Here is a 27,749-nt window from a genome sequence, read left to right as displayed (position 1 = left end):
AAGACTCCAGGAACTTTACCTTGTGATCGGGAAGCTCTTGGAGGGTGACCCACATTTTTTTGTGCTGCCTTTTTTTTTTTAAGCCCTATCTCTTTTTTGGCCTTTCTAAGGAGGGGGAGAGTGGAGAGACCCTCCTATTCCTAGGTCACCTGCCTCTTCTGTGCACCCCTTTGCTCCGTCCTTCCTGATTCTCCTTTGGGGGTCCTACTAGAACCTTCGTTGTCCGCCTACCCACCCCAACTCCATAGTACATTCCTTTCTTCCATTGAGGAAACCCTGCTGGATGTCTGACTTCAATTCCCATTGCTGCAGAAGCCAGTAACCTTGGAGTTTTGGAGCCAGGAGTGCTTCAGGAATGGTTATTCTTGGGCTGATTGTAGCACTTTGAGTGGGTGATTAATTTAAGGTTCTCGGAGCCATCAAAGACGCTGAAAGTGCCTGGGAGCAGGGAGAGGAAGCTCTGCAGCCTGGGTCTGCCCCCAGAGGAGCTGTGCAGGGGGCTTCCAGACTCCCTCAGCAGCCTGAGGTGTCCCCGCCCCCCCTCACTGTCCCTCCCTGTCACCCGTGCTCTGCCCATGCAGCTCTGGGGGCAGGTTAGATCCTCTGGTGGGCCCTGGGGCTCAACAGGGAATTCTGAGTGTCTGACCTGGGGCAGCCCCTAGTGTGAGAGTTGAGGGTCCAGGGTGGGGAGACGGGGCACCATTCATTTTCCCGGAGCCTGTCCCACAGGGAGGTAAGAGCCTGGCACCAATCTGACTGATCTGAGTTCAGTTCTGCTTCTGCCCTCAGCAGTCCTGCGTCCTCGCTCAGTTACTTCACCTGTTCTGAGCTTCAGTTTTCTCATCTGAAAAATGGAAATAATGCCTGCTTCTAGGCCTGTCAGGGCTGGAGGACAGGTAGCAATGTGCCGCTGTGCTGGGGACAGTCTTGAACCATTGATGTCATTGCGATTATTATAATAATGCTTTTATTGTCATCTTTTTCTGCCTGTGGGGAGAGGTCTGACTGACCAGTGTCCTTGGCACAGCACAGTGAGCGTAGGAGAGTAGGAGCTGGGTTTGCCGGTGTCACCGTGTGAGTGGCTCTCAGTGGACAGCCTAATGGTTGTCTTTGTGGCCTTCTGTGGAGCATCTACCAGGCCCATCTGAACCTTGTGTGAGTTGGTGAAAGAGAGAGAGAGAGAAGTGTGGGGGGGAGAGATGGGATCTTGCTGTGTTGCCCAGGCTGACTCCTGGGCTCAAGTGATCCTCCTGTCTCAGCATCCTCAGTGGTGGGGACTACAGGCATGTGCCACCAAGCCTCCATCGGAGCCTTTTAATTGCGTTCTCTTATTTCATTCTCTCAGCCACTATGTCCGGTGGGCACCATCATCCTCATTTCCTGCCTGAGGAAAGTGAGTCTAGGTGAGGGGACGTCACCTGCTTGCCTACACCCCTAGATAATGGAGGCACCAGGACTCCAACCTGGGGCCCTAGGACACACATAGATTTGCTTCTTCTTTCACTTGACAAATGTAGTTGAAGAGCATCAACACTGTGCCAGGTGTGGGGACCAGGGCAGGATCTGAGGGAGCAGGAGCCCACTGTGAGGAGTCCGTGGAGCCGATGGGAGGACTGACCTCTGCTACCTCCTCTTTTAGAGGCTTGAGGGCCATGTGTGTAGGCGTGAGTGTGTCTGTGTGTACCAGAGTGCCATTTTGCAGCTGAAGTTTGGGCATCATGGTCAAACCCTGGCAGCTAGCCTGGCCCCAGGGATCCCCAGAGAGCGAGCCCTGGGCCCCTGAGAGAGGCAGGCCATCTCCCGCTCTCTCCTGATCCAGTGCTGTCTGGGAATGAGGGCAGAGAATCCAAAAGAGATGTAGAGATCTGTCTCACATTCCCTGGGAAGGTGCCCTGCACTCTACCCTTATCTCTGAACCTCACTGTCCTCTTCTGTAAAATGGGCTTGTTAGGAAAGTGGGTCACTCACTTAGGGCTGCAAAGCACAGAGCTGTGCTGGATGAGTGACAGGAACTGCTGATTCAGGACCTGGGATTTTGTAGTGGGTGGGGGCTTATATTCCAGTGCCTTGCCTGGGGACCCATCAGAGGACATGGTAGCACTTACAGGGGAACCGGGGAGGCTGCTTGCCCCCAGTGTGGGGGGCTCTGAGGGGCTGGAAAGAAGGTACTGATCAGACTCCTGGGGCACCCAAAGAGCTCCCCAGGATTCTAGGCTTTCTGGGAAGCTTTGTTTCCCGGATAGGATCTGTGTACCTGGAGGTTGGCACCTGGCTGTGGGGAGTGGGTAGGGAAGGGGAGTGAGGAACAGGAGGGGCAGCCCCAGGCAGCAGACTAATTGGAAATCCAGGGGCAGTGCCTGAGGGAGGGAGGCACTGGAGCCGGGAACTTGGCCCTTCTTTCCTTTTCCTTTCCTCCCAGAGAAACAGTGGACAGAGTGCGGTCTCTAGGCGCTGAAAGAAAATCTTGGGACAAAACTCTTCCTGACTTCTCAGATACCTAGGCCAGGCAGATGGGATGGAGAAAGCTTGCTGGAAATAAATGGAGCATGGTTCCCACTGACACCAAAGGGATGGAGGTCAGATATCAGAAAGGGCTGTCCAATAACCAAGAGATAGAATGAGATTCCCTGGGAGTATTCTTTCCAAAACTTGTAGACCCCTGCTAGTAGGGCCTGACAAGATTTACTCTATGTCCCCATCAAGCAGAGGAGTGTCACCCCTCCTCCACATTGTGGAGGGTGGAGGAGAGATGCCTGTTCCTTCTGAGCCCAACATGGAGGAGGGATCAGATCAGGAACCACTGGCTTTTGAATTGGGGAAGGCAGGTGGCAGGCTTACATCTCTTTCCACCCTTCCTTCCTTGCTGCTCCTCCCTGGGAGCCTCAGGCCCGTCCAGGTCACTGTCTTTGGGTTTATTTTTTGCTGGGCTTGGCCCTCCCCTGGGAGGGGAAGGGTAGGGAGAGAAGGAGGGAGGAAGGAACAGCTTTGTCAGCACAATCCCTGGCGCCTCTGCTCCTGCCCATTTGGCCTGACTGCCACCCTCTACTGGAGGGATCAGTCCCTGGGCATAATGGGGGTGCAGGCCTGGGGGGAGGGAACGTCCTCCCCTGGGGGCAGAACCAGCAGGTCAGAAATAGGCTTTTCTTCCGTCCTCCAATCCCCGCTACCAGAGCAGAGGCCTCATGTCTGAGCAGATACAGGACTTCACTTCACAGATGTGGAAACTGAGGCCGGGAGGAGCAAGCGGATGACTGAGGACACAGCTCAGGAGGTGGGAGTTATACACTACAGTGTGTGTGAGGGGGGTGGGGCGCAGGAACTCTGCCTCTGTCCTCCACAAGGAGGGAACACCCCCCAGGTCATTCTCTCATCTGACTTTTAATCTTGGGGATGGTGGCAGTCTGGTGGGAGGAGAGTGTGTGACCCCAGACCCTGCAGAGGGAGGGCAGTACCACCTGGGGATGCCGGAAGGTGTTTTTCCCTCAGTATTGGGGATTGAACCCAGGACCTTACACATGCTAGGCAAGTTCTCTACCTCTGAACTACATCCAGCCCTTTTTTATTTTATTTTGAGACAGGATCTCACTAAATCGTTCAGACGGGGCTCTCGCAATCCTCCTGCCTCAGCCTCCCAAGTAGCTGGGATTATGCGCGAGTGCCACCCAGCCTTGGCTTCCCATGCTTTTTATCTTTTAAAAAAAATCCACATTAGCCTGTTTTACACATAAGAGGATTAAGGTATAAAGAAGTTAAATGACTTACCAAGGTCAACATGGCTGATAACTGGCAGAGGCCGGGTTCAATCTGAGAAAGAGGCTCCTGGGAGCCGGGACTTACCTATACCCTGCTGCTTCCCCAACAGCGGGGTCTGGGCCCCTTCCTGTGCTCTTTTTCTCTCCTTCCCTCCTTCCCTTTCTTCCTTTCCCTTCCTTCCTTTCTTTCTTGTGCCGGGTGGACCCAGGGCCTCGGGCATGCTAGTACCCTACCACTGAGCTCCACCCCAGCCCCTGGGGCCCTTCCTATAGGTGCAGACTTGCCCCATCTTCCCTGGCCTGCTTCCCTGGCTCTGTCAGCAGGGAGTTGACCCCCTGCGACATCAGGGGTTCGACATCAGGGGTTCAACTCCCTGAGGACAGCCTCCCTCTCCACAGTGTCATCTCTGAGGCTCCTGTGTTGCCACCTCTGAGCATCTCCCCTGAGCATCTGAAACCCAGCATCCCCCTCCAAACCTGCCCTCCTTCCTCGCTGCACCTGACGGTGACACCCCCACAGCAGCGTCTAAGGCAGGACCCCTTCAGCAAGCACTCTTTTCTCCTCCTGAGCCACTATTACAGTGACAGGCACTATTATCGTTCCCATTTTGCTGAGAGGAACCTGAGTCTCAGAGAAGGGAAATAAGGCCCAGCGACTTATACATCCTGTCCGTGACCCAGTCAGAATTCCAGCCTGTGACAGTGACTCCTGAGCCCTCTGTGTTCCAACGTGTGGTGCTTTCCCTCTGCCTGCGGCTCCCTCCCTTCTCCCACCTGCCTCATCATCAGGCTGACCTCTGTCCCTCCTGCATGTTCCCAGTTCTTGGGAGGCACTCCTTACCCCAGGCTCAACTGAGGGTTCTCAGCTCACTGTACCCCATGTGTTCTTGGTTTTTCCACACTGAGCCATGGGGGGAAGGGGGGGTCTGAGCCCCCTACATGGCACATGGTTGGAAAGGAATGCAGGAAGGACGGTGGCCTTGAGGCCAGTTGTAAGGAGAAGGGTGTTTGCCAACTGGAGAGAAGTAGAGAAAGGACACCTTGGTCCTCTGTGTGCTGAAAACTCTTGCCATTTTATCCCAAGAGTGTGTGCTCTAGGTGGAAGGAACAGTTAGAGCAAAGGTTTTGAGATGGGGCTTCAAAGTCCCTCTGCCCAGGATCGCAGTCTCTGGGGTATCCAGGGCCCTCAGGGCTTGGCCTTGATCTTTGGGTTATGGAGATGGGCCTTATCCTGTGGGCAGTGGGGAGCTATAGGAAGGATGGGCCAGGGCAGGGACACTGAATAGGAACCAGCCCTTGACTGAGCTCTGTCTGAGCAAGCAAACTCCAGGTCATCTAGTTCTTCCATTATGTGGCAGCACTATTGATGATCCCACTTTGCAGGTAGGAAACTAAGGCTCAGAGAAGGGAAATGATGGGCCAAGTTGTACAGCTTGTCTGTGGTAGAGCCAGGATTTGAACCCATATCTTGTGGGCTTATGACTCCCAAGCCCAGGCTCCAGAGGGTTCTCAGACACATCAGCACACTGGGGTGGTTTTCAGTGGCCTAAGGCAAAACTGAGGATAATAAGAACAATGTGGTGACTTTTTCATAAATCTAAATTTATTCCATTTAAAGGACTGTCTTTGGGTCTGAGATTATGTCTTTTCTTTTATAAAATGATGGGCTGGGAATTTTTTTTTTTTTTTTTTTTTTTTTTGGTTAAATGTCCTTACTTGGCAAAATAAAAAGTTGACAACCTTAAGCAGTCCCCTGAGTGTTTTTGGAAATTTTACCAGTGCGTGAAATCCCTGAGTCTGGGCGCCTTCCCTCCTAGCTGGAGGGCCAGAATAGGGAGTATTCTGGGGTAGATGGAAGGATTAGGGGGACAGAGGAGCCTCAGGCCCTGACTCCCAGGACCAGCCCTGGGCTCTTTTCCAAGATTGGACTTGGGGGGCAGGGCCAGCCAAAATCAGGAGCACTGGATCAGGAATCAGCAGGTTGGGTTTGGTGCCTGCACCTGCTTCCTGGAGACTGTGTAATACTAGGCAGGTGAATCAACCTCTCTGAGGCACCAACTTCCTTCCACATAGAAGTACAGTTATGATCTCCACCTGCCCACCTCACAGGGCTGCCTCTTGTACCAAGTGCTTGGTAAATTACAAAGTGCTCTGAAGAATGGTGTGTGTGTGTGTGTGTGTGTGTGTGTGTGTGTATGTGTGTGTATGTGTCAGTTTTAATATATATAGTATATATATATATATATATTTCTTTTTCATATTTATTTTTTAGTTATGGGTGGACACAATGTCTTTATTTTATTTTCATGTGGTGCTGAGCATCGAACCCAATACCTCTTGCAGGTGAGCACTTTATCTCTGAGCCACAACCCCAGCCTCATATAATATATATTTTAATACATATATATTTGGTACTGGGGATTGAACTCAGGGGCCTTTGGCTACTAAGCCACATCTCCAGCCCACTTTTGTATTTTATTTAGAGACAGGGTCTCACTGAGTTGCTTAGTGCCTTGCTTTTGCTGAGGCTGGCTTTGAACTTGTGATCCTCCTGCCTCGGCCTCCTGAGACACGGAGATTATAGGCATGGGCCATCACACCTGGCTTGTTTTAATATTTTATTTTCCCATCCTGGGCTGCCACTTCTCTTGGGCCCTCACTTGCCTACACTGTTTGAACCTTGAGGAAGAGACCTTGAGGGGAGTATTAGGCCCTGTAAGAGCAGGTCACTCAGCCTGGTGCGATTCTTTTCCTCAGGAGCCCTGGATGGCAGCTCAGAGATACACTTTGGGCTGAGGCCTGGGGAACTCTGGGAAAATAATGCACTTCCCAGGAGCCAGGCTCAGAGTTCTCAGCATGGAGTCTGGCATTTAGTAATAAGAGTCATAGTCTAATCTATAGCAGGTATTGTGCTAAATATTTCTCACAATGTACTTCAAGAGCCCTATGAGGTAGGTATTGTCATTATCCCTGTAATCTACAAGAGGGCACTGCAGTGTGCAGGTTAAGCACGTGCCTTGTCACAGACCGTAGGTGGCAGGAGGTGGTGAACGCTCTCTGGTTTCAGTCCAGACGACAGAGTGCCCTGAAAGCCTGAGTGTGCAGAGACCCTGTGCTGGGCCAGGGTGGGAGCATTTGCAGAGCTGCAGTGGGGGTGGGGCGCCCCTAGTGCATGTTATGGCCGGGGCTTGGAGTGGGGAAACAAGAGGCACAATCCTGCTGGGTGTCTTCCAGCAGTCACCTCCCTCTCTGGGGCTCAGCCTCCTCCTCTGCTTTGCTCTTAATAATAATAAAGATATTAATAGCAAGTGTTTATTGAGCACTTACCAAGGGCCAGCTGCTGCTCCGGAACTTGCCATGCCTTCTCTCACTTGGTCTCTCAACAACCCTGTTGTTGGGCCCCTTTTTCCAGATGAGGGAGTTGAGGCACAAAGATGTTAGTTAAGTAACTTGCCTGGGTGTAGGTAGCACTTGTCGGGACTCAGACCTCAGAACTCCAGTTCTAGTGGCACTTATCCCACTGCCTGCAGCCTTCAAGTGCAAGTCCTGCTCCTACCCTGTTCTATACTGGGAACTTGTTCTACACTTGCTCTCATTTGGGAAACTTCACTGGTAGTCTCTCGAGGCAGACCTTATGCTTTATGCTGGGGACAGAGCAGTGAATCAGACCCTCCCCTGGGGAACAAGGAGGCCCAGAGGTTGGCAATTACCAGGCAGGGGGATAAGTGCTACTGTACAGAGTCCTGCAGGAGCCCTGCACAGAGCAGCCCTAAAGCTGCACACAGCCCTAAAGTGGGCACAGCAGGGAAGCCTTCCCAGAGGAAGAGGCTTATATTGTGATAGGAGGGACGAGAGGGATGGGAGTCAGCCAGGAGAGGAGAAGCAGGGAGCAGTGTTCCGGACACAGCGACTAGCCCAGGCGGAGACCCAGAAGTGAGGCTGAACATGGCATTTGCAAAGGACAACAAGAAGTCAGCCGAGTGGAAGCCTAGAGGATGTGGGGGTGTCCAGGAAGAGGCTGGAATGCTAGCAGGCCTGGGTTGGTGGGGACAGTGCCAGGCTGAAGAGCAGTACCTTCCTGGAACTGGAGGTGGGTGAACTTGGGCAGATTTGTATTTTGTAAACTCCTGTCTTGGACCGTGAGGAAGATGGTGGAGGGAGGTCTTTGGCAAGGAGCCCCCAGGGGAAGCCATTGCACTGGGCCTCCTTTTCCTCTTCCTTTCCCACAGGGCCAGCCCTCTGAGTGCCTCCTCCACAGCTGTCCACTGACCCTGCCCAGGGCCTGCCAGCCTCAACCTGGCCAGGAGCCCTGGGACTTTGCCTGTAGGGAAAGCTCTGCAGCTTATGCAAACCCGAGTGGGGGGTGGGGGTAGGGGGAGGCATGTGTGCTGAGCGGAGTGGGGGGGGAGTAGGTGAGGGCCCTGAGGCTATCTAGAAAGAGAGTCTGGAGATATGGGTTTGGGGTCTTTGGGGGTCTCTAGAAAACTACCTCATGGGAGCACACAAGGATTTGGCCCAGATGATGGTGGGTACTCTGGAGAGGGGGCAGGGCCTGGGTAGCTGATCAGTTCCAGCTCCTCTTTCTCTTTTCTTCTCAAGGGTATGCAAATAACTGGTCTCAGTCAGCCCCCACAGTCTACTGATGGGAAAGCTGAGGCTGCAAACTGGACAGGAACTAAATAAACTCAGGTCAGTGGTGGAACCCAAATCAGAACCCTCGGTCTCAGTTGTCCCCAACAATGATAAACAATGCCCACCTTTCTGCAGAACCTCACCAAAGTTGACCTGGGCCCAAGTATCCTCTGGGTGGTCCTGGATAGGTTTCTTTCTTTTTTTTTTTTTTTTTAAGAGAGAGAGAGAGAATTTTTTTTAATCTTTATTTTTTAGTTTTTGGCGGACACAACATCTTTGTTGATATGTGGTGCTGAGGATCGAACCCGGGCCGCGCGCATGCCAGGCGAGTGCGATACCGCTTGAGCCACATCCCCAGCCCCTGGATAGGTTTCTTAACTTCTCTGAGTCTTAGACTCTGGGTCCAAATTTTTCCCTTATATTGGGAAGGAGGTCCTCTCTCCCACTTGGTAGTCCACAAAGCATTTTATGTTTCTTGTTTGCAATACTGTGGATTGAATCCAGGGGTACTCTACCACTGAGCTACATCCCTAGCCCATTTTATTTTTAATTTGAGACAGGGTCTCACTAATCTATAGAAACTGGCTTCAGACTTGCTATCCTCCTGCCTCAGCGTCCTGAGTTGCTGGAATTACAGGCATGGGCCACTATGCCTGGCTCCACAAAGGTACTTTAAAGCATACCTGGCCTGTTGTGGAGTATAATTATTGTGTATTCAGTGCATCCCACTGAATTCCTGTAACAGCCCTGGAGGAGCTATTACACCATTCTACACACAAGGCCCTGAAGATAGAAGTGACTTTCCTGAGGTCATTCAGCTGAGAAGTGACTGAGATGTAGCAGAAGCCCCAGGTGTCCAGGTGTCTACCCAGACCCTTGATGGACACTGCTCCAATTTGAGTCTGTGCTCCCCATGTAAATCAGCTGGTATCACAAGCAAAACCCATGCGGCAGCTGGGCAGGGGCTCTGTGTGTGTGTGTGTGTGTGTGTGTGTGTGTGTGTGTGTGTGTAATGGGCCGGGCTGGCCTCCTGGCTGGAACTCAGCTCACCCTGTGCCCATGATCAGCCTGGCTGCAGCTGCTGCCCTGTGGAAGAGGAGACCTTCGCCCTTGCCCTCCTGCACCAAACGTTCTTTTGCTGGGCCTGGCTTGCCAGGGAGCGGGGTGGGGGGACTGCCTGTGGAATGACCACAGGGGCACCTGCCAGCCCTTCCCACGGTGGGATCTGACTATCTAATGCTCCTCACATGACAGGCATGGGATGCGCCCAGGGCTGGGGAGAGGGATTTGGAGTCTCCTAATCCTGAGCTGCAGCCCTCCCTCTGTCTTGGCCAGGGCCGTGGGAGAGGTTTGTCCCTGCACTGTGCCCAGTGGCCCTAGTTCAGATCCCTGGCATACACCCAGCTCTCTGCTTGGGGCCTTCTCTGCCCTTCTCATGCTCCCCACCCTCCCACCATTTGGGCAGAATTGGGAATCATGGGGGAAAATGCTGGGGCTGATGGAGGTGCCGTGTTATGCAGCATTTGGGGCCGGAGCATGGGGGCATTGTCAGGGAGGTTTAGGACCTATGTTAGGGCAGAAGATTAGTTGGGGTGCAGAGATGAAGTGTTTGGGGCTAATCCTGGGCTACCCCTTCCTGCAGAAATTTGGCTACAAGTCAGGGAGGCAAATGTGTGGGCCATGCCCCCCCCCAACCCCTGCTGGGCAGTAAACACTGTCGTCGCCTGGGAGATGGGCCCAAACATCCCGGCCCCCCACGGGTTATTTATACCAGGACTCCCTCTCCTTCTCTGGCCTGATCTGGCTCCTCAATCCACCCTCTGAGCTGGGAGACCTGAGCTGAGGGTCCAGCTCCCTGTCAAGGAGGGAGGCCCCAGTAGCAGGCCTGCTTATACCCCACCAGGAACTGGGCACCAATCTCTACAGCCTGTCCCTTTGGAGGCTCTGGGTCTTGTTGATCAGAAGCATGTTCCCAGGCCTTGGGTAGCTCTGAGAGGCCAAGGCCTAGGAGAGAGGCCAGAGCCCTGGGACTGAGCCTTGGGTTTCTTCTAATGGTCTACATGACTTGGCCACTTCCAATTTCTCTCTGTGTTCAGTGGGAAGGAGGGTCTAGATTAGAGCAAAAATTTCAATCCAATTTATTTATTTATTGTTTGTTTGTTTGTTTGTACTGGGGATTGAATCCAGGGTTGCTTAACCACTGAGCCACATCTCCACCTTCTTTATTTTTCATTTTGAGATAGGGCCTCACTAAGTTGCTGAGGCTGACCTGGAACTTTCAATCCTCATGCCTCAGCCTCCTGAGTTGCTGGGATTACAGGTGTGTGCCTCCATGCCTGGCTTCAATCTGTTTTAATCAGTAGATCTAGTCCTTGAAATGAAACCTGGTACACAAGCATAGCACATAGATAAAACACACCACAGTAGGGCTGATCTGGGAGGGGGTCCAGAATTCTGCCCACTCAGCCTGTGTGGCCCTACATACTAACCTGGAGTCTGCATGTGGCCCTCCTTGATCTAGAACACTGAGTCAGAGCTGCTGGTGTGTGAGCCTGAAGGTAGTTGATTTACAGTGAGTGTAGATGGAACCTGAATGAACAGGCTGGGGTATCCACAGGTGTGTACCCAAGGCCCCTCCTAAGGAGAGATGGGCCCATTGTGGGAGGAGATGGGGGCATGCCGTGGATCAGAAGGTAGCAGGGCCTGGCTGTCCTTTTCTTTTTCTTTCTTTCTTTCTTTTTTTTTTTTTTTAAGAAAAAGTGAGAGAGAATGAGAGAGAGAGAGAATTTTAATATTTATTTTTTAGTATTTGGCGGACACAACATCTTTGTATGTGGTGCTGAGGATCGAACCCGGGGCCGCACGCATGCCAGGTGAGCGCGCTATGGCTTGAGCCACATCCCCAGCCCCCTGGCTGTCCTTTTCATGCCAGGTTTCAAGCAGCCTGGGACTCCAAGGAATCTAGGAATTTAAATTCAAACTTCCAGATTGTTCTGCAGGTGCATGTGTCAGGAAGGATAGAACATATTTTATTGAATACCTTGTTAACTTGATTTAAACTTTTAAGTATTTAGACTTACAGTATGTGGGTCTCCATTTGTACTCATTCCCTTCCCTGCCAGTGTTAGTGGCAAGTTTGCATCAACTCTCCCCTCTACCTGCCCACCTCAGCAGCGTCCCTAAGACAGCCTTCCTAGAACCCTCAGGCTTCAGAAGACAGGGTCAAGGTCTAAGTCACTGAGGCTCAAGGTCCTGGCAACCTGGGTCTTCTGTTCACTTCTCAGATATTGTTCTGAGTATCCACTTGGGCTAGCCTGCGGAACGTGCAAGAGTCAGACTGGCCCTGCCCTAGAGGATGGATCTCAATGAGGGGGTGAGATGAGAGTGGACAGAGGTAGAAACAGTTTCAGCACACAGCTTGTCAGAGAGTGACAAGGGGGTCTCAAGAGTGCCCAGAGGGGCCCTGGAATCCTAACCTGGGGCTGGAACAGCTTTTCTTCCCAAAGCAGAACAGGGATTCTTGGGATAGAAGGGCGCAGAAGTCACCAACATGGAAATGTTCAGGGGACAGGGAAGGAGTGTGGCTGATTCTTAGGGTGCTTACAGCCTCCAAGGCTGGGCTAAGGAGCTTGGGTTTAGATGGGAACAGAAGCGACTGTAGGATTGTCAGAGGAGGAGGGGCATTCAGACTGTGAGGCAACGTGGGCTGGGGCTAGGCTGAGCGCTGGATTCCTGTAGGCAGTTAACTGAGCAGCTGGAGGGAGAATGGGGCTGAGTCTGTTCTGGCCAGGAGTGGGAAGTGGAGGCTTAGGAAAAAGAGGCGATCTACTCTACCCTCTGGGATCATACCTCCTATCTCCTCTGTCTTGACTCCTGCCATTCCACTGCCCTGAGTCTCCAGGTTGGAAAAAAGAGCACATCACCCTCACTCCCTTCCTCAAAGTAGATCCCTTCAAATAGTAGACCAGTCAGGACACCTCAGTTGTCCAGGAAGCTTTCCCTGGCTGACTGGATCCTCTTTCATTCGTTTATTCAGTTTATCACTCAGTAAATATTAAGTGAGGGGCTACATTGCACCAAGCCTTGTTCTAGGTGTTGGAGAGAGTGTGAACAAGATACAGTCCCTGGCCAGGCACGGTGGTGCTCGAATGTAATCCCAGCAGCTCGGGAGGCTGAGACAGGAGGATCAGCAACGGGCGAGGCGCTAAGCGATTCAGTGAAGCCCTGTCTCTAAATAAAATACAAAATAGGGCTGGGGATATGGCTCAGTAGTCAAGTGCCCCTGAGTTCAATCCCTGGTACCAAATATTAATAAATAAATAAAGTCCCTGCATTCATAGCTTGATTGATGGGGGCCAGAGGACCAGAACTGTGTCTATCCCTAGTGCCTACCCTCTAGCTATCTGTCTGAGCTGGGTCCCTGGTGTCTCAGGGAATAGGAATTCTCCCCATTACCATTCATTTGCTCCAGCAACCCTTGGTCAGCACTTGCTTCTCTAGACACTGAGCCATAGGGAGGGGCCCAATGCCCAGCATCTGGTTCTCTCTACTCACTCCAGATGGACTTTGAGCCCCTTACAAAGACCTTCCTGGCCTTGGTTTCTTTCTTTATTTTTGGTATTAGGGATTGAACCCAGGGGCACTTAATCACTGGGCTATACTCCCCAGCACTTTTTATTTTGTATTTGGAGACAGGGTCTTGCTAAGTTGCTTAGGGCCTTGCTACATTGCTGAAGCCCTTGAAATTGTGATCCTTCTGCTTCAGCCTCCCAAGCTGCTGGGATTACAGGCCTGCAGAGCCTTGCTGGCCTTTCTTTCTTTTTTAAGATTTTTTTTTAGTTGTCAATGGACCTTTATTTTATTTATTTATATGTGGTGCTGAGAATCAAACCCAGTGCCTCACACATGCTAGGCTAGGTTTCTTTATCTACTGAGTCGGGGTTTGAGGAGGCCCTAAGGAGGGGAGGGGAGCAAGAGATGGCTCAGCTCCAGTAATGCCCATGAATGGGCAACTTTGGTTCTGTGGTGGGAGTTGGAGGGGTAACAGGGATTCAGTATTTATTTCATTATCAAGACAAGATAATAATAGTTGCTACCTGTAGTGGTCACTGTCAGCCAACCCCATGTATCTTCTCACATGCATCTTATTATTATTATTCCTCACATGCAGCTCTATTTGGTGGATGTATATAGGTGTATCTTTTCTCTCATTTTCTGAATGAGGAAACTGAGTCTTAGTAAAGTGAAATGACTTATATGAGGTCACACGTGAAACTACCTGACACTGGGAGCTCTTGAGCACCGTGCTATATAATGTGCTGTCTGGCACCTGCCCCTCCTGGGCACTCAGCCTGAGAGTGAAAACCCAGCCCTGGCACCCGTCCCCCTAACCCTCCCCCTTGGTCCCCTCAGTAGCTGGCACTGCCCCGAGTCTGGGCACTGGGTCCTGCGACCCCGGCCGGGACAGTACCCGGGCTGGATCAGGCCAGGACTCGACTCAGGAGCCTTGGTACCTCGGGGTCCCGGGGCGCTTGGTTTCTGCACCCAGCCCTGGCGGGTGGGCAAGCCGCTGACGGGTGGGGTGTCGCGTCCTCCCGCTCCGCCCCAGGCTTCAGAGACGCGACGGTTCCTTCACACTTTCCGCTTGGCCCGCTGCTCGCCTTTCAGGCCGCCGAGTTTTCAATTGTTAATTTGGAAACGGAAAAAGAAGCCGGCCGGGCGGGGAAGAAACCCGAGCCTAGCGCCGCCCCTCCCGCGCCCGGAGTCTGCTCTCGCCGAGGCCCCGCCCCTCCAGGTCCCCAGAGCCACGCCCAGCGCTGGCCCGCCCCGCCCGCCCCGCCCGCCCCGCCCCTCCAGCGTGCCCCGCCCATACCGAGACCCGGGATCGCCGAGTCGCGGCGCCGCGGCAGAGGGGGAAGGGACCCCGCGTCAGAGACGCGCCGAAGGCTGGCCGGGGGAGGAGTCCCTCAGGAGCCCTCCCCCTCCCGAGGAGGCCGCCTGGTTGTTGGCCTCGTGTGTCCTGAGGTGAACCCAAGCCGCACGTGGGCGTTTTCCGGTTAGACCCCTGCCTCCGGGCTGCAGGACCCGGTACCACGGGCACCATTAGGCAGACTAAGAAACTGAGTCCCAGAGAGGGACTGTTCACTTGTTCAAAGTCCCACAGCCAAAGCAGAGCTGAGTTCAAGTCCATTAGTGGCCGTGATACATACAGGCAGTACTAGAGGTGCAATTTGTCCCCTTTGCCTGATTCCCACCGCTTCTGTGGTTAACGGATCATTGGAATTTCTGCTTCGGTCTGTCCTGACTCCTCCTTGATATCATTATTCACTTATGGGAGAGTTTTGGAAGAGAAGGAAGTTCATCTAGACTTTCCATTGCAAATGGAATGTAAAAGACACTCTTCGGGCGACTTCAGAACATTGAAGTCCCAGAGGACTGGTAGCTTTAGGAACTGTGCAGGCCTTACTTTCCATGAGGGAAGCTGGAGCGACCAGGCCCAGATGGACCAGAGAAAAACAAGGCCCTTAAGAGACCCTTACTCAATCCCTTCCTTATGAACTGAAACTCTGAGACAGTTTCTCACATCTTCAGCTGACTGTTGGCAGAATTAGGAGAGTGAACCTGTGGACCTAGGTTCCTAGCTCTGCCTGTGCCCTTGTGCTTCCCCCTCAGCTGCCCCCAATCCTGACACCTCTCTTAGAGTCACCAAGCAGACTCCTGACTCTTAGAAGATTCTGGATCTGCTGCAGCTGCAGGCTGGCAGCCTTCCCTTTACCAGGATGCTGAGGAAAATGAAGAGGGGTGTCTGCAGATGCCCGTCCAGTTTCCAGCTTAAGGAACCCCCTGGCCCAACTGTTCTTCTATCTTAGCTGTGGAACTAGCCCAGAGAAGCAAAGCACCTAGCCCAAGGTTGCTCACACAGCAAGGCTTTCCTTTCTTGCAGGGCTTATTGGGTTCAGTCTGGCTCTTTCTGGGTTTGGGGATCCCATGAGGAGTATGCTTTCAGGGCAGCTGTGAGTAGCTGCCCTAGGTGTGGCCTGTGAGTTTGCATGTTGCTTTGCTTATTAGTAGAGAAGTCATTGAGACTCCCCTCCTGTTTCATACCCACAAACCTCCCATTGGGTGGGGTCTTCAGCAGCTGAGTCTGCAGAACTCCCAAGATAGGCTCCTATTTGGCACCTGAGTTCCCCCGGGGCCCTGCCCTCCCCAAAGCTCTTGTTCCACCCTGTCAGCTCTTGTTGGTACTCTCAGCTCTGGGAGTACTGAGAACCAAGTGACAGAGACTAAGCTCTTTCCCCTGTTTTGGAATCTTCCCTTCCCTCCTTCCTCCCCCCTCTGTACAGGTTCTGCTGATTCTAAGAAGACAAGATTCCTTAGAGGTGACCCTGACCCCCACTAAGCTCAAGTAGCTGGGTAACTGAGCAATCCTTGAACCCAGTGCCACCCTATACATACAGCAGAAAGGGCAGGGGCTGGTCCCTCTTGGCCCCAGGACAAGGGGAATTTTGGAGTAGGAGTGAGGGGTAAGTGACTGGGTCCTGTCACGGAAAGAGGAGATATTAAAACATTACCTCAGGAACTGGGAAATCTGGGGGGCCAGGCCCAGCTCTGTCTCTAATCTCCCATAAAATCACAGGTAAGTCAGGTCCCTCTCTGGGACTCAGTTTGGTCACATATAAAGGAGAGGATTTGTGGATTTCTAAGGGAAATTTCAGTGCCAGTATGTAGCCAGTATCTGATCACATCTTGCCACCTCCACTTCCCCTTGAACAAGTCACCTCATCTCTTGCTAGGATTGTACCATTAGATTCCCAATTCCAGGTGGGGAAAACACCTTGCCCCACCCCAGTGTGTTCTCCCCCCTGCTGCCAGGGCAGTCTTCTGCAAATATAGGTGATCTCATGCTACTGCTTGCTCACACTTGCCTGTCTTTCTTAGAGTACAGGCCAGTCCTCAGCAGCCAGTGGGTTTCTGCTTCCACCTCCACTGCCTCTCTGCGCCCCCTCCTCCACCACTGCTTACAAACCTGGGAGACTGCTCCTTTCTGATCCTTCTGGAATATACCAGGCACCTTTCTGGCTCAAGTTTTTTGCACTGGCTTTTCTGTCTGCTCAGAGATTCTTCTCCAGGTGCCCACATGGCTCATTCCCTCTTCCATCTTTACTCAAATGCCACCTTCTCAAAGTTGCTTTCCCTGACCACACTCTGTAAAATAGTCTCCCCCACTTCCACACTTTCCCCCTTTCCCACTTAATTTTTCTCCACAGTCATCTGACAATTTGAACATTTACTGGTTTATTTGCCATCTCTCCTTCCCACCTCTCAGCCAAAAAAGAAGACAGGGCTTTGTAAGCTTTTATGCCTGGCCCAGGGTGAGCACTAAGTGTGTGGTTGCTAAATGAATGAAGGAATGAGTGAGTGCATGCTCCATGGCTCTGGGCTGTGTGGTTTCCTCATAATCCCTCCTGCTTTGGGAAGGGTTGAAGTGTAGAACCAGCTAGGGCCTGCAGTGCATTCTGGGAAGGAGTGGTACTCATGAGAGGATGCACCCTGTCTCAGGAAATCTCTTCCCATCACCCACTTGGCTCAGGCATAGGGCATGCAGTGGGGAAAGGACAGGATCTTTGGGTCTGTGGGAGGCAGCCCCTCAAACAGCCTTTCATATGCTGAGGCGTACTCGGTAATGGAGGTGAATAAATATAGAGATGGGGGTTGGGGGGTTAAGAGAGTGTCAGGTGGGGCCTCCCCTTAACCCAGTCAGTTTAGTGGCAGAAGTAGCATACAAAGGTGGGGAGGTGAAATAAAAAAGGTGGGGAGGAAAAAAAAGCTTCATTGGCTGTGATCAGGGACTAGAACGATGCTTGTGGACTATCAGCTTCCAGGTTGGATACCTGGGAGTGAAGAATAAGGTGGCCGGGTGGGTAGGGCCTTCCTTGCAACCATGCTAAGATTAAATTACTGAGGATTAAAGCCAGGGTTGCTTTATCACTGAGCTACATCCCTATCCCTTCTGACTTATTATTTTGAGATAGGGTTTCACTACATTGCTGAGAGTCTAAATTGCTGAGGCTTGCAATCCTCCTGCCTCAGCCTCCCAAGTTGCTGGGATTACAGGGGTGTGCCACCATGCCCAGCTAGATTTCACACTTAAAAAAACAAAACAAAACAGCAAAGCTCTTTGTTCAAATGAAATCTTATGCCAAACCCAGCGTGTAAAACTGGGATACTAGAATGCATATGGAGGTTCTCAGTGGAGCTAGGGGAAGATTTCCACCGGCCCTCTTGTTTAAGTTTCTGAAATTCTGGCTGCGTACATTCCAACCCTTAGTTCCTCTTCACTTTCATGGCCTTCTGATTGGGAGGGCTCACATCTCCTTGTGTGAGAAGTTAGTGCTGCCTGGCTAGCCCCCCAAAGATGGATGGACTCTGCTTCTTCCTTGTTCCGTCCTTGACTGTTGCTCAGTTCACTAACCTGGTACTGTAGGCAATCTGGCTGGCATGGCAGAAGGAAGCAGGAAGAACAAGCCAGGGTTGGGGGGATGGGTCAAGTGGGAGAGGATGAGGCTGTTCTGCATTGTATCAGCCTGTTTTCTGTTACTATTACAGAACACCCAAGATGGTATTTTATAATGATAGAAGTTTATTTAGCTCACAGTTCTGGAGGCCCAAGGGCATGGTGCCAGCATTGACTTAACTCTGGTGAAGGCCTCATAGTAGATAGTGTCACAGTTGCAGGAGTGACTGTGAGAGTGAGAGATCATGTGGTAGAACAACAAGCCAAAGTCTGGAGTCCAAGGAAAACTAGTTCATCCCTTCTGAGTGCATGCCTCCAATGATCTAATAACCTCCACGAGGCTCCACCCCTTCTACATCCACCACCTCTTAACATCAGCACACTAGGGACCAAGTTCCCAATACATGAGCCACCGGGGGACAAACCACATTCCAACTATAGCTCTCACCAAATGTCTTGTTCAGAAGACAGCACCTTCCACATGTTGGGGTACTGAGGTCACTCACTAGCTCAAGAAAGACTGACATGTGGCCTTGGGGTGCGACTCAGTGGGAGAGCACTTGCCTAGCATGGGCAAGGCCCTGGGTTCAGCCCCCAGCACCACACACACACACACACACACACACACACTCACACACTCACATTCAAGACTGGCAGATGGTAAGGAAAGAAGAATGTTGCAGAGACTTCATAGCAGGAATCACATCTGGGATTCATGGGATAGAGAGCGGGAGATGAAATGCTGGTGTTGTTGCCATTGGTCCCTACGCCTCTGCCACCTTTCTGCTAGATTCTTATTTCTGTTCCTGAGAAAGCATCTGATTGGTTCAGCCCTACCTACAGATGGAAACTTCTTGGGTCATTCTCCAGCCCTGGATGAATCAGTGGCAGCCAGGGCAGGGGCTTGGGGCCATCCATGAACAGCACTGCGCAGTTGGTGCGCTACAAAGGGACTTGGCATCGAGGGCTAAAGTGGTGCTGAAATACAGCCTGTGCCTGGGCATGTCAGCCCGCAGCCAGGGATGCCTGTTTCTAAGGAGGCCAGCTACAGGGGGTCAGGCTATAGGCAACGCATTTGTCTAGCTGGTCCTCCAAGATGGGACATTTTTTTTTTCATAGTTTGCACTATGTGCTGGCAGCTGCTCTCCCTCCAGGGACATCGTCAGAGAAAGTAGAACTGAGCTGAGGACCAACTCTCTCCCTCCCACCTCACTGCTGGAGAGTCATCAGGCAGAGGGAACCTTAGCCGTCATTGACTTGGCCCCCACTTTCATGTTGTGGACAGGGAAACTGAGGCTCCATCAAGACCTCATCTCAGCCCCGAGCCCCAACTCAGGCCTCTGACCCAGAGAAGCAGCGGCACAGCAGCAGCCCTGGTGTGGAGCCGAGGATCACGTGCTCTTGCTCCCTTTGCCATATTTAGAATCGCTGGATCAGGGGAAACTTCTCCTCCCAGCCCTGGAGGATTCTTGGAAAGAGCCTCACTCTGAGGCCAGCTGACTGCCCCTCCCCTTATCCCCCTTCACGAGAAAGGAAGGTCCCGCTCTCCCCAGAGAACTGGGGGGCCCCTAGGCCACCCTGTACCCTGTTGTCAGGAAGTGTCTGTCAAGTCTGGCTAAGTCCCTTCTTCAGTATCAGCTCTGGTTTGGGATTCAAGAAGTCCCTTGCTGCAGGCAGGTGGTGGGGCTCATGGCCTTTGCCCTCAGGAACCTTGGTTGAGTGGCGACAGACTGGCTCAAGAGTCTTCCAGCTGAGGGAAGACAGAAGCCTGCTATTGGGACCCTGGTCTGGGGAGCAAGGAGGGAGTCACACGCTCCCCAAGCCACAGGCAGAAGCCAGGGAGGCAGCTGGTGGCTGGCAGGCCCCAGACACTGGCAAGGCTTGGTATAGGGTGAGGGAAAGGAGGAAGGAAGCTCTGGAGGAAGCAAGGGGCAGGGCCTGCATGTGCAGATACTTTGGCCTCAGGGGGGGGCTTGTGTCTCCTGTTACCAAACAGGCTGCTTCCTCGCTGGATTATCAAGCCTTAACAACAGAAAAACCAGACAAAACACAAAAATGCTTGTGTTGAGCTCCTGGGATGTTCCAGGTGTTGAGCTGATCCTCGCTGCCTGGGGATAATGGCCCTGTGTTCCCATGGGAACCCTCTCCAGGCCGGAGCAGCTCCTTCTCTTCAGATCTGCCACCTTCTCTTCAGATCTGCCACTCGCTGTTCCCTAGGTGGGCCTTGCCTCCTCTTCACAGGGTGCCCCTGGGAGCAAGCCCCTCTCCCACCCTCTCTGTCTCCTCACCCTGCCTGCTCGGGGGCAGCTGGAAGGGCCTTCCTGGGTAGCACCAGTCCTCTGCCCTCAGCTTCCCTGGGGACTTCTTCCCATTGCTGGCTCCTCTCTCCTGCAGCTCTGGCTCCTGTTTCCTGGCCCCTTCTACTCTGAGGCGCTCCTCTCAGGAGACTCCCTGCTCCCTTCCTCCTTGGCTACCCGGCCTCTCCTTTTTGCAGTCAGATGTCTTTGAAGAGTTCCGTCTCACTCATCGCCTCCACTTTCTTACCATCCTTTCCTCCTCTGGCCCTCTTCTCCTTCTGGCACTGTCCTGACCAAGGTAGTAGTAACCAATGTGTCACCAAATCCAAAGGATATTTTTCAGACCTTATCTCACATCCTGGCAGCATTTGACACGTGTCCACTCCCTTCTTGAAACATTTGCTTCACGCGGCCTCTCTGATGCCTCTCCCCGGCTCCCCTCCCATCGCTGGTGCGCCTTCCTGGTCTGGCCCCTTTTCCCTCTGGCTCCACAGGGCCTTGGCTAAATTCACCACATGCCCGTTGGACTGTCTCAGCTATTCTGTGACCTCCACCTTGATGTCCCCCACATCTGCACTGTCTCACAGCCCTCTCTGTCCCTGTAACTGGCTCTCAGTGGCACTCTTCCCTCCACCGCCCCCCATGGGCCCTCCTGCTTCCCGCTCACCCATAGCACTTTTGTCTGTCCGGTTCCCTAGACCACAACAGAGGGGCCATTCTCCCTCACTCGCTCCATTTCTAATTAATCACCAGCTCCTTCTTCCTACAGCTTTCTCCAAGCCATCTCCTTCTCTCTACTCCCTGTCGCCACCACCCTGGTCAAGGTCACCATCATCTGTCAGCTGCCTTATTGTGAAGCCCTGTGCTTAGTTTTCCTGATCAGCCCCGCGCTCCACACTGCCCCCATGTGGTGGTCCTGAAACACAAATCAGACTGTGTCATTCCCCCTCTTCAAATTCTTCAATGGCTCCCTATTGCCTTTAGGATGATGTTCAGATGCCTGAGGGTGCCACTAGAGGATCTGACCCTTTATGGCTTCCTCACTGTCCCCTTCATTTTAAGTCCCCATCAAGAAGAACTACTAGTCATCCTGGGCACAGACTCCTACATCTCCGTTGCTTGCACAGGCTACTTCCTCTGCCTGGGGCACCCCTGCCCCTATCTAGTCACTTTGGCTGACTTGAAGTCTTCTTGGGGCCCTCCCAGTTCCCTTAGCTCACTGTCCTTGCCTTGTCTATCATGTCACCACCGTTATACTTGTTAATGTCTTGGGGCCTGGATTATTCACTTGTGGTTTTACAATGAACCTGACTGAGCGTAGATGACAATGTTTCTGAGGGAATATGGTTCAGAGACTTAGGTGACAACCTCTTTCCTGCTGTGCGATTCCTGTCATTTCCCTCACCTATTAGATCCCCACCTCTTCAGCCTCCCACCACCTGTCCTTCCAGGGATAATCCCAGAGAAGAGTGGGACATTTTGAGGACAGCAATGGTTTGTCTTGTATGAAGATCACTCTGGCTGCTTTGAAGGGGGTGGGTTATGTGAAATGGGAGTAGAGGCAGGAGCCAGGTGATGGTGGCTCAGTCAGGACAGTGACACTTGGCTATGAATATGTTCCAAAGGTGGAACTAACAGAATTTATTACAGAGCAGGAATGTACAGGGAAAAGGACAGGAAGAATCAAAGATAACTCAGTCTGCCTGAGCCCCTGTGTGCTGTTACCAAGATGGAAGGTTTATGGATACATGGAGAGGTATTTTTTTTTGGGGGGGGGCATGTTCTGTTTTAGAAACCACCAGACATCCAGGAAGAGAAGTCAAGTAGGCAGGTGAACACGTGAGCTGGATTCCTAGGAGGGGCTACCATACCATACCCTCATGCCTGCTAAGGGCAAAGGCCACTGTAGTAAGGGAGGGGGACAGAATTCCTGTTTTTATTTTAAAGAAAATGGATTTTAAATGAATATTAGTTTGCTGTTATTACCCAAGAAACCCATGTTCTTAAAAAGTTTTTTAAAAATTAGGAAATAAGCAAAAAGCAAAACTAAAGCCCCAATCACTTAATTTTGCCACCAAAAAATAAGCCCTGCTGACTTTTGGTACGTATATAAAAAGCATCTACATTTTAAACATTGGGATCACATTGCTTTGAAGTTTTTTTTTAAAGAGAGAGTGAGAGAGAGAATTTTTTAATGTTTATTTTTCTTAGTTTTCGGCAGACACAACATCTTTGTTTGTATGTGGTGTTGAGGATCGAACCCGGGCCGCACGCATGCCAGGCGAGCGCGCTACCGCTTGAGCCACATCCCCAGTCCTGCTTTGAAGTTTTGTAATTGGCTTTTTTCACTTAACCTATTGTGGACATTTGAAGATGTGTAACTATTGACATGGCAAGAAAAGTGTTGAGGAAAAGAATTTTGAAACAGCTTCAGTAGGAAGTCCCCAGGGCCCTGCTACTGAGGCTCCCGGGCAGCTGAGAAAGAGGCAGAAGGATTTCTGCTGAGGGCCAAGAGTGAAGGCCCATAAAGGTTTGGCAGCCACCCTTTCCAGAGGAGGGCCCTTCCTGTCCCAAACCCTGTGTCAGCTGCAATCACCACCCAGCCACCAGCCCAGCCGTGGCTGTGGCTAATGACTGGATCTGAGGAGCCGGTGCTCCTTCCCCTCCCTGTGTCTTTGCTGATTCGGCTCTTGGCCGGAACTGGCCAAGGAGGCTTCTTTCTCTTTCATTCATCCAAAGCCCTTTATGGACATCTGCCACTTGCCTTCTCAACCCCAGCATCTGCTGGGATGCAGCCCCAGATCCTGCCCTCCAAGAAGATATAATGGGGCCCCGGCAGAGCTGTTCCCTATACCTGTTTTTCCTCCCTCAACAGATAGGGAGACTGGCTCTCAGATAGGATTTGACTTCACGCCTATGCCCTTGCCACATGAAACCTGAACACAAATAAAACCATGCAGAAAGTGACTTGGGTCACATAGAAGGAGACAAGCACAGGGAGGAGGGAGTTTTGAAGAGGGAACAAGGCATGTGGGATCCCAGGCTCCATAGAGCAGGTCGTGTTTGTGACAGGTAAAGGGTGCAGGGAGGCTCAGCTGGTGAGCTGTTTGCAGTGTCAGCAGTGGTGCAGAAGTGGGGACTCTGGGGCCATGTGGGAAAGGCTGGTGGATGAATCCACAAGGAATATATTTTCAGTGAAGTCCGTGCCCCCTGGAGCCTCTTCCAGGGCACATGCATGTTTCGCCTATCCTTGTCCCAAAGAGGGCTGTCTGGAGTCTAGCCTGGGTCTTCTTTGCTGCTCCTGTAGCCCCGCCCTTTCATCCTGGTCTCCCTCCTGTGTGCACAGGCTCTTCAAGGTGCATGCCCATGGCTTTCTCCCTTCCCTTCCACTGGGAAGTTGGGAACCCTGGCTCTAAGCTCTGTCCTGGCAATACTGGATGACCCAGGTGAATCCTTTCCATCTATGGGCCTCAGTGTCTTCATGTGTGTAATTGAGGAAGTGTTGGATGAATTAGGTTCTAAAGTTCCCTCCCTTTCTTCTTTCGCCCTTCTTCCTGGTACTAAGGATGGTACCCAGGGTTGGTGCTCTACTTCTGAACCACATCCCCAGCCCCTCCCATCCCCCGCACCTTTTTTTTTTTTTTTTGGTACTGGAAATTGAACTCAGGGCCACTTAAGCACAGAACCACATTCCCAGCCCTTTTTTGTATTTTAGAGACAGGGTCTCACTGAGTTGCTTAGGGCCTTGCTAAATTGCTGAGGCTGGCTTTGAACTCGCAATTCTCCTGTCTCAGCCTCCCAAGCCAATGGGATTATAGGCGTGTGCCACCGCACCTGGCTCCCAGACCTTTTTTTTTTTTTAAATTTTGAGACAGGGTCTCACTAAATTGCCCAGACTAGCCTCAAACTTGTGATTCTCCTGTCTCAGCTTCCTGAGTTGCTGAGATGACAGGTGTGTGCCACCATGCCTAGCTGAATTTCCTGCCATTTCTAAACATCTGGTTCTGGGCCACTTGGTATCTTCCCATGGCACACAGGGGAGTTGCAGGTCTCTATAACCCACCTTTTCACTGCCTGATTCCCCTCTCTGTATCCTTCTCTGCATCCTTCCTAATCTCTTTCCTTCTGTAGCCATCTCATATAATTCCAAAGGAGCTGATGAGAACAGGGCCAGTTGTCCCCATTCTGCCGATGAGGCCATGCTCTGACTTCTTTGGAGTGCCTGGGGAAGGTGGTTCCTCCCTCAGTGCTGACCTTCCCTGAGACCCTGGATGACCTCTGGGACATTTCTCTCAAAACAACCTTAAAACCAATCCAATCCACGGCTTGTGGATCAATGAGCCTGGAAGAACACGGGAGCCTATGTGTTTCCACTGCCAATTTAGACAACACTGCCACTCAGCTGAGTGACCATCTCTTGGTGACACAGCTATACTGGGTGCAGTTGAGAGAATCATGAGGTGTCTGTGAGCTTGGTGGCTTGGAGCTTGGGGGCTGCTGCCTTTGGTGCCCAGCACAGAGCCCACCAATGCTTCCCTCCTCCCATGATTCTGCAGCCTTCTACCAGAGGCTCTTCTGCTGTCCTGTCCTCCCAGCTATCTAACCCTTCCCTTCATGCTGCAATTGCAGATTCTTGCTGGTCTTCAGCTGCCTGGTGCTGTCCGTGCTGTCCACTATTCAGGAGCACCAGGAATTTGCCAATGAGTGTCTCCTCATCTTGGTAAGTGCTGGGAGTCCCTGTTCGAGGGAGGCTGTGGGCTGAGAGCTGAGGTGGGGAGAGGCTTCTAGACTTTGAGTTGGAGAGCAGATTCCTGTGCTGAGTTCCCTTAGTTGGTGACTACCCCTCTCTGGGTATCATCCTCCATTTAGCTGGTGTAGGAGGACCTCCTGCTTCTATGGAGGCCTTATGATGGGCCCAATAGTGACAGGATGAGTAGGCTCCACCCTTATCAGGACAAGTCGGTAACTCCACCTCTGCCTAAACAAAAGGCACCAAACTAACACCCCTTGCAGGGAGACAGCTAATGGATAGCCCCTTTATTTCAGCCAGGTAGAGCTAAGGATTCTGGGATGTTTGGGAGGGGAAGGAAGACTGAGGAATAGAAAAATCCCCGCGGCTTCTGGTGGCAGAAAGGGGAGGACAGGCTCCGGCTTTCAGTTTTCTTAGAGAAAGTAGAAGTGGTCACTTCCTTTCTGGAATCCCCTTAAGTCCTAGCCCATGTAAGAATGGAGAGGGGTCCAGTGGAGGGGTCGGGTGGAGGGGTTTGGTAGAGGGTGCTGGCGCTCCTAATGCAGGACTCAGGCTGGGCCAGTCTCTGACCTGGAGAGTGGGCAGCAGAACTGAGGCCCTGATCCCGCAGGAGTTCGTGATGATCGTGGTCTTCGGCCTGGAATACATCATCCGCGTCTGGTCGGCAGGCTGCTGCTGCCGCTATCGAGGATGGCAGGGCCGCCTCCGTTTCGCCAGAAAACCCTTCTGTGTCATCGGTATAAGGCTTTCCTCGATTCGCCTGACTCCCGACCCCAGGCCCCAGGGTTGACACCTTGACCCTGTCCCTAACCCTGGCCCTGGTTACTGACACTGACTAGGCAGACCATCCCAATCTGCCACCTCCTCACAGCCCCAGGAGACCCTGGGTCCTGTCGAAGCCCTACTGGTGACCTTGCCACCCCCTGCCCCGCAGACTTCATCGTTTTCGTGGCCTCGGTGGCCGTCATCGCCGCGGGCACACAGGGCAACATCTTTGCCACGTCTGCGTTGCGCAGCATGCGCTTCCTGCAGATCCTGCGCATGGTGCGCATGGACCGACGCGGTGGCACCTGGAAGCTGCTGGGCTCCGTGGTCTATGCACACAGCAAGGTGAGGCTGGGCAAGCTGGAGGGCGAGGCTGAGTTGGGACAGAGGGACGGCCTTGAGCGGAGCCTCCGGCTGGGGAAAGGGAGACTATGGACGGGGTGGGCATGGAGATTGGAAGCCCCCGGCAGGGCGGAGCTGGGGACAGGACCTAAGCTAGAGGCAGGGCCTACAGGGTGGGGCAAGCGGGGGCTGGAGCTGAGCGTCAGCCGGGCCTAGGAGTCAGGGCCTGAAGCCGGGTTTGAGGGTGTCACTTGAAAGCTTCTGAGTTTGAAGGGACAGTTCTCACTGCCACTTGGAGAGCTGGGATGGGGCCTGAGGGTGGGGCTGGGAAGGGACTAGAATGTAGGTCCCCAAGCCTGAAAGTAGTGTTGGGGGGCAAAGCAAAGGGGTCTGGGGGTGGAGGTGCGAGCCTGGAACCGGGCAGGTCAAGAGCAGGCCTGAGGTCCTGGTGGTTTCCAGGTGAGGCAGGGTTTCCTTGAAGTAAAGAGCTGAGAAAGGAAATGGAGAAGAGCCACTGACAGGGGTTGGTGAGATTGGGTACTTTTATCCCCTTTCAGAACATGGTCCATAGGCCATAGGGAACCCCCCTGTCCCTCTGGTAGGCACAGCTCCTCATGTCCCTTCACCTGCCTGGCAGGAGCTGATCACCGCCTGGTACATCGGGTTCCTGGTGCTCATCTTTGCCTCCTTCCTCGTCTATCTGGCGGAGAAGGATGCCAACTCTGACTTCTCCTCCTATGCCGACTCGCTCTGGTGGGGGACGGTGAGTAAGGGTCTGGGCAGGGCTGCTCTTCTCCTTGGGACTCTCCCCAGAAACTTCCTGAGACCTGTCCATTCTGCCCCTGAGGGTTGACCAGGCCCTTTGCCACCTTCTAGAACTAGAGCTGGGGCCCCCTTTGACCAGCCCCTATGCCACTCTGTCCCCCAACCTACTCTGGTGGATTGCCCTATGTTCCCATTAGCCCCCTGCCCGTCCCCGAGCCTTTGTGTCCAGCACTGGAGAGGAATTAGGTACGCCCCTACTTCCCCCTTGAAAAGTCCTTGCCAACAACCCCTATGGAAAATATCTGGGGATGGGGGGAGAGAACCCTTTCCTTATGACCAGTCTTCCACCTGTCTGTGCCCCCAACAACTTCTTGTGGATGGCATCTGTGATCCATCTCGTGGATAACCATTTGTATCTCCAGATTACACTGACAACCATCGGCTATGGAGACAAGACACCACATACATGGCTGGGCAGGGTGTTGGCTGCTGGCTTCGCCTTACTGGGCATCTCTTTCTTTGCCCTGCCTGCCGTGAGTTCTGTTCTGCTGTGTTGGTGGGGGAGGATGAGGGCGAGACTTTCTCAATCCAAATCACAGATTTGCCCAGGCAGCCTCGGGTACTGACTGGAGAGAAGCCAACGCCTAGTCAGATGGGCAGGGATAGGGATACCCGGGTTATCTCCCCTCCCCACATTCCCCCAACCTTCCTTTATCTCCTTAGGGCATTCTCGGCTCCGGCTTTGCCCTGAAGGTCCAGGAACAGCACCGGCAGAAGCATTTCGAGAAGCGGAGGATGCCAGCAGCCAACCTCATTCAGGTAAATGACACCCAGGAGGCCCTGTGGCACAGGCCCTATGATGCACCCACTTGGTGTGTTGGCCCCTGTGTGCCAATCCATGTGGCCCAGCCTCACAACTACAACTCCACTTT

General features: G+C 52.7%; 1 protein-coding gene across 6 annotated transcripts in view; it reads left to right on the top strand.

Moving 5' to 3' along the window:
• The window catches only part of KCNQ4 (potassium voltage-gated channel subfamily Q member 4), a 52,497-nt gene that overhangs the window by 5,145 nt on the left and 19,603 nt on the right, over window positions 1–27,749 (top strand). For 5 of the 6 annotated variants that reach the window (XM_081306760.1, XM_081306765.1, XM_081306762.1 and 2 more), the window contains exons 2-7: window positions 24,825–24,915; window positions 25,556–25,682; window positions 25,880–26,055; window positions 26,690–26,815; window positions 27,240–27,350; window positions 27,541–27,636. In XM_081306760.1, the coding sequence (XP_081162886.1) occupies window positions 24,825–24,915; window positions 25,556–25,682; window positions 25,880–26,055; window positions 26,690–26,815; window positions 27,240–27,350; window positions 27,541–27,636 (727 nt within the window). Of the gene's footprint in view, window positions 1–7,822; window positions 7,843–24,824; window positions 24,916–25,555; window positions 25,683–25,879; window positions 26,056–26,689; window positions 26,816–27,239; window positions 27,351–27,540; window positions 27,637–27,749 lie in introns of those variants that run through there. The other variant, XM_081306764.1, reaches the window with a different exon arrangement.

Source organism: Spermophilus citellus (genome assembly GCF_964194105.1).
Source record: "Spermophilus citellus genome assembly, chromosome: 9".
In the NCBI taxonomy this organism is placed as follows: Eukaryota; Metazoa; Chordata; class Mammalia; order Rodentia; family Sciuridae; genus Spermophilus; species Spermophilus citellus.
This window is presented reverse-complemented; position numbering and strand designations above follow the sequence as displayed.